The following is a 12,084-nucleotide window of genomic DNA, read 5'->3' as shown; positions in this document are numbered from 1 at the left end:
TGGATTGGAAGATGTACAGTAGAATCCTTGTGGGTAGAGTTAATAAACTGCAAGGATAAACGGAGCTTGATGAAAGTTATATATAGGCCTCTGAACAGTGGCCAGGGTGTGGAGTACAAATTACAATGGGAGTTGGAAAACGCATGTCAAAAGAGCAATGTTACAATAATCATCGGGGTCTTTAATATGCAGGTAGATTGGGAAAATCAAGTTGATGCTGGATCCCAAGAGAAGGAAGTTGTTGAATGCCAATGAGATGGCTTGTTAGAGCAGCTTGTGGTTGAGCCCACTACTGTTAAGGCAATTCTGGATTGGGTGTTGTGTATGAATCAAAATTTTATTAAGGAGCTTAAGTTACCTTAGAAGGCAGTGATTATAATATAAAATTCACCCTGCAGTTTGAGAGTATCTGAAATCAGATGTATCAGATATTACAGTGGAGTAAAGGGAATTACAGAGACATGAGAGAGGAGGTGCCAAAGTTGGTTGGAAGGAGACACTAACAGAGATGATGGCAGAACAACAATGGCTGAAGTTTCTGGGTGCAGGATAGATACATCCTTAAGATCATGTATTCTAAAGGCAGGATCATGCAACTGTGGCTGACAAGGGAAGTCAAGGGCAAAATAAAAACAAAAGAAGGCATATGGATGTTCAGAAGGCCCTTGACAAGGTGCTACGCACATGGCTGGTAAGGCACAATAAGAGGCCATGGTATTACAGGAAAGATATTAGCATGGATAGAAGATTACTTGATTAGCAGGAGGCAAAGAGTGGGAATGAAGGGGGCCATTTCTGGTTGGCATCCAGTGACCAGTCATGTTCAGTATTGGTACCGCAGCATAAAAGCCAGGACCAACAGGCTCCAGGACAGCTTCTTCCATCAGGCCATCAGACTGATTAACTCATGCTGATTTGAGTAATGTTACATTGCCTGTTCTATTTATTATAAATTACTATGATTGCACATTTAGATGGAAATATAAAGATTCTTACTCCTCATGTATGTGAAGGGTGTAAGAAATAGTCAATTCCATTTTTTTCATGTTTTATTGTCAATGATTTGTATGATGGAATTAATGGCTTTGTAGCCAAGTTTGTGGAGGGGCAGGTAGTGTTGAGGAAGCAGGGAGTCTGCAGGACAGACAGATTAGGAGAATGGGCAAAGAGATGGCAGATTCAATATAGCATCTGGAGATGTATGCTCATGCACTTTGGTAGCAGGAACTAAGGGTTAGAGTATTAGCTAAAACGGGAGAAAATTCAGAAATCAGAGGTGCAAAGGGACTTGGGAGTCTTTATGCGGGATTCCCTTAAGGTTAACTTGCAGGTTGAATCAGTCTTTCCATCGTGGCTGATTTATTATCCCTCTCGACCCTATTCTCCTGCCTTCTCCCTATAACCTTTGCCACCTTTACTAATTAAGAACCTCCACTTTAGATTTACCAATGACTTGGCCTCCACAGATTAACCACCCTCTAGCAGGAGATATCCCTCTTCATCTCTGTTCTAAAGACACATCCTGCTATTCAGAGGCTGTGCCCTCTGGTCACTGTCTTTCCCCTAGTAGGATGACCCTCTCAACAGAATCCAAACTGGTTACTTATTATTAAGCAGAACAGCCTCTGAAGTACTCTGCACATTCCCTGTCTCCTGACTGTTACCTAGCTATCTACCTCCTGGAACTTAGGGGTGACGACCTCCACTACAGCTCCCATCACTACATCATTTTCACTTATGAGCAGTAGGTCATCCAGCTGCAGCTCTAGCTCCCGGACATGGTTCATAAGGAGCTGCAGTTATTAGTCCTGATTGAGAACTTCACTTCAGTATTCACTAATGAGAGGGACCTTGACGATTATGAGGACAACACTGAACAGATTAATATACTGAAAAACGTCAAGGTTAAGAAAGAGTGGGTTGGAACATTTGAAAAACATTCGGATAGGTAAGACTCTGGGGCTGGATGGGATATACCCCAGATTACTATTTAAAACGAGGAACGAGATTGCTGCACCTTTGGCAATGATCTTTGCTTCCTCAGGATTTAAGAAGCATTGATTGGGAACACCTTTTCTCTGGCAAATCCAGACATGTGGAGAGTTTTAAAGATAACCTGCACAGTGTACAGGAAAAATATGTTCCTGTTAGAAGGAAGGGCAGGGATAGAAAGATAAGAGAACTTTGGATGTCCAGAGAGGTGATGAATTTAGTCAAGAAGAAAAAGGAAAGTATTTAAAACTTCAGCAGTTAGGACCAGATGAAACACAAGTATAAAGAAGCCAGAAAAGAACCAAAGAAAGAATTAGTAAAGCCAGGAGAGTCCATGAAAATTCTTTCGCAAGAAGGATTAAGATGAATCCCAAGGCATCCTATACATACATCAAGAGCAAGCAGATAACTAGGGAGAGGGTGGGACCACTCAAGGATAAGGGGGAGGGAACATCTGCTTGGAGGTAGAGAATGTGAGTGAGGTTCTTAGCTTCAGTATTTACCAAGGATACAAAGGACTTGGAGATCAGTGCTGAGCGTATAAATCCATTAAGGCATATAGAGATCAAGGAGGAAGTGCTGGCCCTTCTAATGAGTATTAAGGTGGATAAGTCTCCAAAGTCAGATGGAATTACCCCAGGTTATTGAAAGAGGCAAGAGATGAGATTGCTGGCCCTTTGACCAATACCTTCATATCCCCTCTCCACTGGCAAGTGGCTATGTTGGCTATTTAAGAAGGGAACAAGGGAGAATCCTGGAACTATAGATCTGTGAGTCTCACATTGGTTGTAGGGAAATTCTTTGGGATGGAATATATGAGCATTTGGAAACCCATGGCCTATTTAGGGAGAGCCAGCATGGCTTTGTTTTTTGATGAGAGATTGATAAGGGCAGAGCAGTGGATGTTGTCTGCATGGATTTTAGCAAAGCACTTAAAAATGTCCCTCATGGGAGGCTAACCCAGAAGACTAAGATGCATGGAATCTGGGGCGTATTGACTGTTTGGATTCAGAACTGACTTGCACACAGAAGACACAGGTTGAAGGAACTTGTTTGGGTTGCAAGTCCGCAATTAGTGGAGTACTGCAGGGATCTGTGCTGGGACTTCTGCTGTTTATCATGTATATAAATGATCTGGATGAAAATGTAGATGGGTGGGTTAGTAAATTTGCAGATGATACCAAGACTGGTGGAGCTGTGGATAGTGTAGAAGACTGGCCAAGAATACTGTGCGACATAGATCAGTTGCAGGTATGGGCAGAGAAATGGCAGAGTTTAACCCAGATAAATAAGAGACGTTGGCCTAAGGTAGGCAAATGCAAGGAGACAGTCACTGTTAAGGGCAAGATCTCAACAGTGTTGCTGAGCAGAGATCTTGGAATCCAAATTCATAGCTCCTTGAAAGTGGCTACATGGATCGATAGGGTGGTTGAGAAGGCTTATGGAATGCTTGCTTTTATTAGTTGAGGCATTGAGTTCAAAAGTCAAGAGGTTATGTTGCAACTTTATCATACTCTGGTTAGGCCACATCTGGAGTATCTAGAGTATTGCATACAGTTCTGGTCGCCCCACTTAGGAAGGATGTTGAGACATTGCAGCAGGTGCAGAAGAGGTTAACCAGGATTCTGCCTGGTTTAGAGGATGTGCTATCATGAGAGGCTGGATAAACTTGGGCCATTTTCTCTGGCGAGTTGGAGACTGAGGGGAAAGCTGATATAGATTTACAAGTTTATGAGAGACACAGATTGAGTGGACAGAGAGTATGTTCCCCAGCATAGAAATGTATAATACCAGAGGTTATTCGTTGAAGGTGAGGGAGGGTTGTATTAAAAGGATGTGAAGGGTAAGTTTTTTCTCAGAGAGTGGTGGATCCTTGGAATGCACTGCCTGATATGGATGATAAAGGCAAATAAATTGGAGGCTTTTAAGAGATTGGATAGGCACATGGAAATACTGTAGGAAAATGGAGGGATATGGAGACTGTGTAGGTTGGAGCGATTTAGCTGGTTCGGCACAATATTATGGGCTGAATGTCCTGTTCTATGTTCTAACAGCCGTGGAAGTTAATAGGGTGGTTAATTCAGAAGGTGTGTGGTGTATTCTTTATTAGTTGTGATTTGAGTTCAAGAGACATGAGGTAATACTGCAGCTCTGTAAACCTCTGAAAGGATGTGGAAGCTTTAGAAAGAGTGCTTATTTACCAGGATGCTGCTTGGATTAGAAAGCATGTCTTACGAGGAAAATTTGAGTGAACTAAGGCTTTTCTCTGTGGTGAGGAGGATGAAAGGTAACTTTATAGAGGTATAGAAGATGATTAACAGCCACAGATTGAGTGGACGGTCAGAAACTTTTTAATAAGACAGAAACATCGAAGGCACAGGATTTTTACACTTAGTGTGGTAGGTGCATGGAATGCACTACCATGAGCAGTGGTAGGGACATGCAAGTGGTTCTTGGATTGGTACATGGATAAACTAAAACTGAAGGACTATTTAGGAGGGAAGGGTTAGATTGATCTTGGCATAGGTTAAAAGGGCAACACAACATCATGGGCCAAACAGCTTGTGTTTCATGTTCCAAGTGTTAAAGGGAAAATGGAGTCAAAATAAGACAGCATGTGCCCATAGGAGGTGTGATGGGAATAATAAAATCCTTTTGTGAAACTGTAGAACGTGATGTTGAGTCTGTTTCATGCATGTAAAGATGAAATGTTCTTGAAGTTTATTCAGCTTTATTGGAACTGCAGAAGGCAGAGGACAGAATGAGGGGCTTGGACAATCTTCAGCATGGAAATCCTGAAAAGCCTTGAGCAAATAAAAACATGGACACACTGTAGATGATCTACCGTTTACTTTTTTAGCCAATGCTTAAGAAATAAACAGACATCAATAATAGTGCAAGTTGCAGCTTATAATCTGATAACAAATTTTACACTTGAAAGAACACCGGACACCAAATTGCTGTAAATTAATGAACTTCAATGCTCTATTTTTTTTTGGCAAAATTCATATAAAGGATTAGGGATTACAAATATCAGACATCACACACTTGATATTTACCTTAGCATGTGAATTATGATGGAATTAACACTGCACAGTAGTAAAATAAGTACTAATAGAATAAGGTTAAATTTTAATATTTTCATTCGGTCATCAAAATGGCAACACCAATTACCACTGGGATAAAAACAGAGACTGGGGATGGAGGAACATGCACACACATAAAGTGACTGTGTAACCAAGAGCAAACCTTTTATTCAATTAGTCATTTGAATATACTAAAAGCACTGTGTTAAAGGATCCGGTGTTAAATAAAGTAGTTGTCGGGGGGTGGGGGGGTACCTATTGGTTGCGTTAGTTTCAGAACTGCATATTCAGCTACTCCATCAGCCTCCCTATCCATGGCTTGTTGAACAGCAGAGGGAAAAGCTGGTATACCCCAGCAAGTAACAGGTCACATTAGTGGGAAATCTTGGGCAGTGCCTTGTGAATTGTATACAAGTATTTAAATCTGCAATGACTATTCCTACTGCAGGTTATTAATGCAATATGCTGGGAATGCTACCAGCTTACAAAGCTGCATGCATACAATCAATGGTGTACTCTGTGAGGATAAGCTGGAAAAAATGACAGTGACATTGAAAAGCACTGGTGTAAGGTGAAATCAAAGCGGATGTGACAAATACTGGCAATACCATGTAAGGAGCAGATAAAATTTGAAAACAAATTCAAAAGTTGGAATGATTATTAATCCTACAGGGAGAAAAGTACTGCTAGGTGGCCTTCAGGATTTTCACTTGAAAAACACAGATTACTATCACAGTATGATTAAGGTGATTATGTGCATTATGTTAATAATTCTTCCAATAGCCATATTTCTGCAACTAAAGGCAGAAATTGGGTCAAGTTTCAAGATGTGTCTCACTGTACAGCTGGTAAATAATCCTGCAACCCTCGCACTGAGTCCTGTTCCTGTATAATGGTCTGGTCCTTCCCATCCCAATCAGAAGCAACCTTGGATTTTCAATTCACAACCCAATATTCAGGCCGACATGATCTCCCTGCTGTTTTGTGCAGTTCCTGGAGAAGATCAGCCTGTGAGAATTTAGTTCTTATAAGCTTATACCATACAAAATAGCAATATCCAGTGGCAAATTTTGTTTCTCTCAAAAGACTAATTTGATTTACTTGCAGGATGTTAGTTAAATGGATGTGTGGATTTATGTTAAATGGATTTTGCTACTTTTGAACAAGTCTTTGCGTTGTCACATCCCGTTCATCACCAACAGGAGGACTGTATGGTTGTTCCTTGTGAAACTGGAGTATTGTGACTATAGAGGGTGTGATTTCTGGAAAGAACTTGCTCAACTTTCCAATACCACAGTGCCCAGGTCACCCTATGCTGAACTCAGAGAGTAGTCTTAAAATTTTTAAATGTAATAAAGTACATCTTCTGCAGTTTTTGAATGTGTTGTAGAAAAATGTTTAACTGGAGAGGATTATGGAGTGATCAATGAGATTCTATATCAGCAAACAGACAAAAAAAATCTGTTCTATGTTCTAATAGACACACAAGATGATCGAAAAACCAAGAGCTATGTAGGTGGGAAGGATTAGATTGATCTTAGAGTAGGTTAAAATGTTGGCACAACTCTGAGTTCTATATTTTATGTTCAAACAAACTGAGAGAAACCAAAGGGACAATCTTTGCAAGATTCCACATTGTAAACAGGGAGTACTGTGAACTGGACTTCCGGTACTGGGATCTTTCAAAACTGGTGTGCAGAGGGCAATTCTGAAACCTTGGTTCGAGAAAGGCTGCCCATGGTTCATCAGATTAGTCAGTGAACTTCTATTAGCAGCTGAACACCACATTAATAAATAGGCCAGAATAGTCATACTTGGATAGATATTGGCAATGTTTAGTGCAAATTACACTGCACAATGTTAACAAAACTAGCTCCCTCATGAGCACAAACCTCATATTTGTAATTGACATTTGCCTTCACTGTTAAAGCACCAGGTAGTGAAGGCCAGGAACCATTTTCAAGGTGAATCTTTCCTCACCAAACAATCTTTTGGAAATACTTTCTCCTTCAATTCTTCAACTGTCAGATTATTCTGTGGCTAGATACTGATAAATAGTGATATCCGTCTTTAAGAGTGTTGCAGGTGATAAAAGCTGGTAGGAGCTTTAAGGTCAATCTAAACAAAGAGCTTAATTTAAGACTTTTTGAAGCAAAATTTCTAAAGCTTCTTTGACACTGCAGATCTTCACATCATCTCACAGTAAGCTACAGTCAGAACCCAAAATCCAACCAGTGAAATGCTACCATTTGTAAGTTAAATTTTGACTGCAACCTCAAAGTTAACATTTCAATGTCCAGAACTGAAAGAACTGATGTCAGAACTGAGACAGCAAGTGTAAAAATCCTGCAAGATTGGTCTTTAAAAAGAACAACTTTAAAAATAAAATTTAGTTGGAAGAACTCAATACTTTTGAGGAAATGACATTATTCATCCTTTAACTGTTCACACAGTAGAGCGGGGAATTTGTTTATTTAGCGATACAGTGCAGGACAGGCCTTCAGCCCACTGAGCTGCACAGTCCGCCAACCCACTGATTTAACCTTAGCCTAATTACAGGATAATTTACCATGACCAATTAACCTATCAACCAGTATGTATTTGGACTGTGGGAGGAAACCCACACTCACATGGAAGAACGTACAAACTTTCTTACTGAAGACACTGAATTGAACTCCAATGCCCCCAGGTATAATAGCGTCGCATTAACCACTGCACTACCATGGCACTCTATCCTTTATAATTGCTCTGATTCTGTAGCTATGAGGTTGCAGAATTCCTGCTTCAATTTGCCTTGACAGAGTAGGCACAGCTTTGAGGAAAGCCAGCACATTTTGTTTATAATTGTTTAGTTTGGTGATATATAGATATTATATCTATATATTATATACAATTTATATATATATATATATATATGTATGTATGTGTATGTATATATATATATATATATATATATATATACATATACATACATATACACACACACACACACACATACATATCTATATATATAGTTTTGCCCTCATGTCAAAATTCTTTCTGTGTTTACAAGAAACTTTACTAGCTGCCAAGCCAATCACCATAAAGAACACCAGCCATCGAGTTATTTCTGTTAAGCAACCTGTACAGTTGATGATACTTGGCTAGTGCAAAGCTGACAACCCTTCACACACTGACATTCATTGCTCTTTGCATATGGACAAGGTTTTATGTACTTTCCAGCAGCCAGTCAAAGAGAGGAGTGTGGTTGCAGTGAGCTCCAGCTGGGTCTTGCTCTCTCATGCTACAATATTTCAGCACGGCCTGAAGTAGGTCACAGATCTTCCAGTCCCTCATTTCCACTCTTTTCACCACTGCAAGAAACTAGAAAAATAGCCACACACCATGCAGATGAGTAAAGGGGTACAATCAAAGCCACACAAAAATGCAGAAAGCTATTAGGGTATGGGCTTCTTGGGTACTCCACCACAACTTTCAGGTCCTTGCCCAAGATGCACAACATCTTGATGTAGAAATATATTGCTACTGCTTCACTAACACTTTTAAATCCTGGAACCAACAGCCCAAGTTTGCTGTGGGAGCACTGAAGTGGTTCAAGATGGCAGCTTGCCAGCAACTTCTGAAGGACAATTAAGACTGTAAATACTGGCACTGACAGCATATCTTGTACCTCGATAAATTAATATTAATAAAACACTGGTTAACCAGTTCTGTAATGTAACATTTGCATTAATTTGACAAGAGGTTAGACACCGGGATATAGTAGGAGAGAGGGAAGACAAGATACATAATAAACCAGGAGGAAGGACAACCATCAAGTCGAATCAACTTGTATAATCCTAATCCTACCTCAGTAATGGAACATCATTGGTCCCCTCTTGCACTAGCATGGACTTGTCACTACTTCTTTTTTCTTTCGTGTCTTGTTTTGCAGTTTTCTTTTATCCATTGTCTGGTATAAATTTTGTAAACCTTTTGTGCATTAACTAAACCCATATGCTTGTGATGCTGCTGCAAGTTAGTTTTTCATCACACCTGCACCTCACTGTAGTTGTACATATGATAATAAACTTGACTTGGTAGCATCATGAGGAATTGTACAGGAAAACAGTAATGATCAGAAGGAACCAGTATGCATGGTGTGTTAGTGCAAGCTTGAGAAGCTACAGTCACCATATGGGTTGAATATAATGGCATTATAATGGAGACCTTGTTTAAACATGGTCTGATGTAGGAGCTAAAGATTCTGTATTCAGGAGTGATATGGAACAAAACAAAAGAACAATGGTTAGTAGTTCTGAAGGAGATCATAGCTCCATAAAGGAACAAATTAGTATGGTTAAACTGGTATTTTCTTTTGATGTTTAGTGTAAATTGCTGAATAGCAAGAAAATAACAGAGCACCTAATCCATGGTAAATGTAATAAAAATTGCGTAGTGATAAAGGAAGAGTTCAATTACCCAATATAAATTTGTTAATTATATTAATTATGATTACATTTAAGTAACTATTTAAACAGGAAGGAGGATGAAGAAGAAGAATTATGTCCCTCTGATTGCCACATCAGAGAAAATAATCAACCCGTGTTTACTTTAATAAATTCCTTACTCATTTTAATTACTATAGTTTGATTACCTGAACACCTCAAATGAAAGAAAATACAAATCTGTTTCATGTGATCCTTCCTGCTTAATCTACTGTTAAGCTCTGGTAATCTCTACCTACTTAAGGTTAATCTATCTTTAAGGTACAACATCCACAAAATTATAATGGTGCAGAAAGGGTCTGCCCAAGATTTTGAGTCTTTAGCTCCTCACTTTGGATTTCTAACCCCATTGGGATAAGGTACAACAATTCATTTACTTTCTGATTACTTCTCTAACTTTGAACAATTTCTGCAGTGGATGCCCTTTGCATGATATTTGTACTAGTCCCAATAGTGATGCTCTCATTCAGCGGCTGAAAAGAAACTCTTTACTCTTCCACTCAATAAAAAAAATAACGTATATTAATCTCACAATTTTTAGAATATTTATCAGTGAATAGAGATCTGTAATTCCAAGTCTGCTGTGACATTAGTCATACTTTTATGACTAAAAGTATTTTTAAATACTTTTTTAAAAATTTAAGTTTGACTAAAGTTTTTTAATTAAGTGACTGATGGAGTAAAGAGTTTCTTGAGTCACTTGTATGGATCCCTGGAAGGAATTGCTTGTCTTCTTCTGATTAGCATAGGAATCCTCATCTGTGCTCTCAGTTTCTTACCTCCAAGCTACCAGCTAATTCACAGTACAATGTTGCTCCAATTCATTTCTCATATCTTGCTGATCTGATAACCCTGATAAGCGTCCTCTGGAATTTTTTCATGGTAACTTCCATAAACACGTCCTTTTGCTACGTTGGTGGTTTTCTCAGAACATTCAAGCATGCTAGGGTGATAAACCTACTTTTCACAACATTACATTGACATTCTTTGATTAACTAATACCAGTCCAGTGCCTCTCATAACAGATTCAAACAACATTCCAATAATGGGCAATATACAAAGTTGACAGTAATCTGGTTCCTCTCTCTCTCCATGATTAAATAATGGCTTACTCTTATACATGCCAATTAGACATTTGTGCCCTATAACTACACCCTACTGTAATTCACTTAAGTTGTTAAGACAAATACTGATGTTCGATTTTAAGTGCTGATTTTCAACTTTTCCACAATAAATTTCGTGACATATACAAGTGATAATAAACCAGATTCTGATTATTTCACAGATTTCTCCATTTATTTTGCTTTCATTTTACTGATGATATTTGACCTTCTTCCTTCAGTGTGAAAATGGATAAGCATACTCATCTATTTTCTTCATGTCCATTTTGCTTTTGCCCACAGCCATTTTTAAATAGTACCATATTCTGCTTTAGGACTATCTGTTAACATACATAGAACAATACAGCATGTGAACAGGTCCTTCATACTACGTTTGCATCAACTAGGATTCCAATCCAAACGGATCCCATTTACCCGTATATTATCCACATTTTCCCATTCTCTGTATGCTCATGTGTCTGTCTAAACATTGCTATTGTGCTTTCATAACCTCTCTGACAGCATGTTCCAGACAACTACCACTCTCCATCTTGCCTTGTAAATCTCTTTTTAACCATTGCTCACCTCACCTTATGACCTCTCATATTTAATATTTCTACCATGAGGAAAAAGACTATCTATACCCTTCAATTTTATATACTTCCATCAGGTTGGCCCCCAGTCTCCAATACTCCAAAGAAAACAATCCAGATCTCTCCTTAAAGCTAATGCATTCTAATCCCCGACGAAGCTCTTCTGCACTCTCTTCAAAGCTTCCACATCTTTTGTGTGATCCAGTGACTAGAAATGCACGCAGTAATCCAAATGTAGCCTTTTATACAACTACAAAATGTTACCTTCTATTTCAAAGGACACATGTTATGACAGAGATGTAACAGCTATTAATTCTGGAGTAACTGGATAGGAACTGATGACTTTTGTCAGAGCAGGATGAATAGCCATTAGATGCTTTGCTGGGGTGAAATTGAGTGGAGATCTGTTTCACTAACAACAAAAAATTAAAATTAAAAAATAACAGTGTAGAGCAACTAAATGCCTTCTCAGTAATTTTTTTGCACATACTTACATTCAATAGTTCATCTTCAAAAGATTCTTTGAAATAAACCAAATGTATTTGAAACTGTGAAGCTGCTATCCACTGCAACAACATTCGCAGCTGAGGATCAAGGTTACTGGGTTCCAGGTCCACGTTTAGAATCAGTAATGTCTCCTTTGCCAATATCAGACCTTCCAATGGGAAAAGAGTAATCATAGTGCAGATTTGTGTTATTCATTGAGAGACTAACATTATTACTATATAGAGAAACTGCTCTTTCAAGATAGGAAAAAAATGATAATACTACAAAACCCAAAAGAGAGGATAGGGTAGATCAGTACAGCAGGCTCAACAGAACTGCT

The 12,084-nt window shown here is 38.8% G+C and overlaps 1 protein-coding gene across 7 annotated transcripts in view; it reads right to left on the bottom strand.

Annotated features, from left to right (window-relative positions):
* Window positions 1-4,827: 4,827 nt before the first annotated feature.
* Window positions 4,828-12,084, bottom strand: part of akap11 (A kinase (PRKA) anchor protein 11) — a 93,402-nt gene continuing 86,145 nt past the window's right edge. For 6 of the 7 annotated variants that reach the window (XM_059967804.1, XM_059967808.1, XM_059967809.1 and 3 more), the window contains 2 exons: window positions 11,753-11,913; window positions 4,828-8,441 (listed from right to left, as the gene is read on the bottom strand). In XM_059967804.1, coding sequence (XP_059823787.1) covers window positions 8,286-8,441; window positions 11,753-11,913 — 317 coding nt within the window. In that variant the 3' untranslated portion in view covers window positions 4,828-8,285. Of the gene's footprint in view, window positions 11,671-11,752; window positions 11,914-12,084 lie in introns of all 7 variants that reach the window. The other variant, XM_059967807.1, reaches the window with a different exon arrangement.

This window comes from Hypanus sabinus, chromosome 4, assembly GCF_030144855.1.
Source record: "Hypanus sabinus isolate sHypSab1 chromosome 4, sHypSab1.hap1, whole genome shotgun sequence".
In the NCBI taxonomy this organism is placed as follows: Eukaryota; Metazoa; Chordata; class Chondrichthyes; order Myliobatiformes; family Dasyatidae; genus Hypanus; species Hypanus sabinus.
This window is presented reverse-complemented; position numbering and strand designations above follow the sequence as displayed.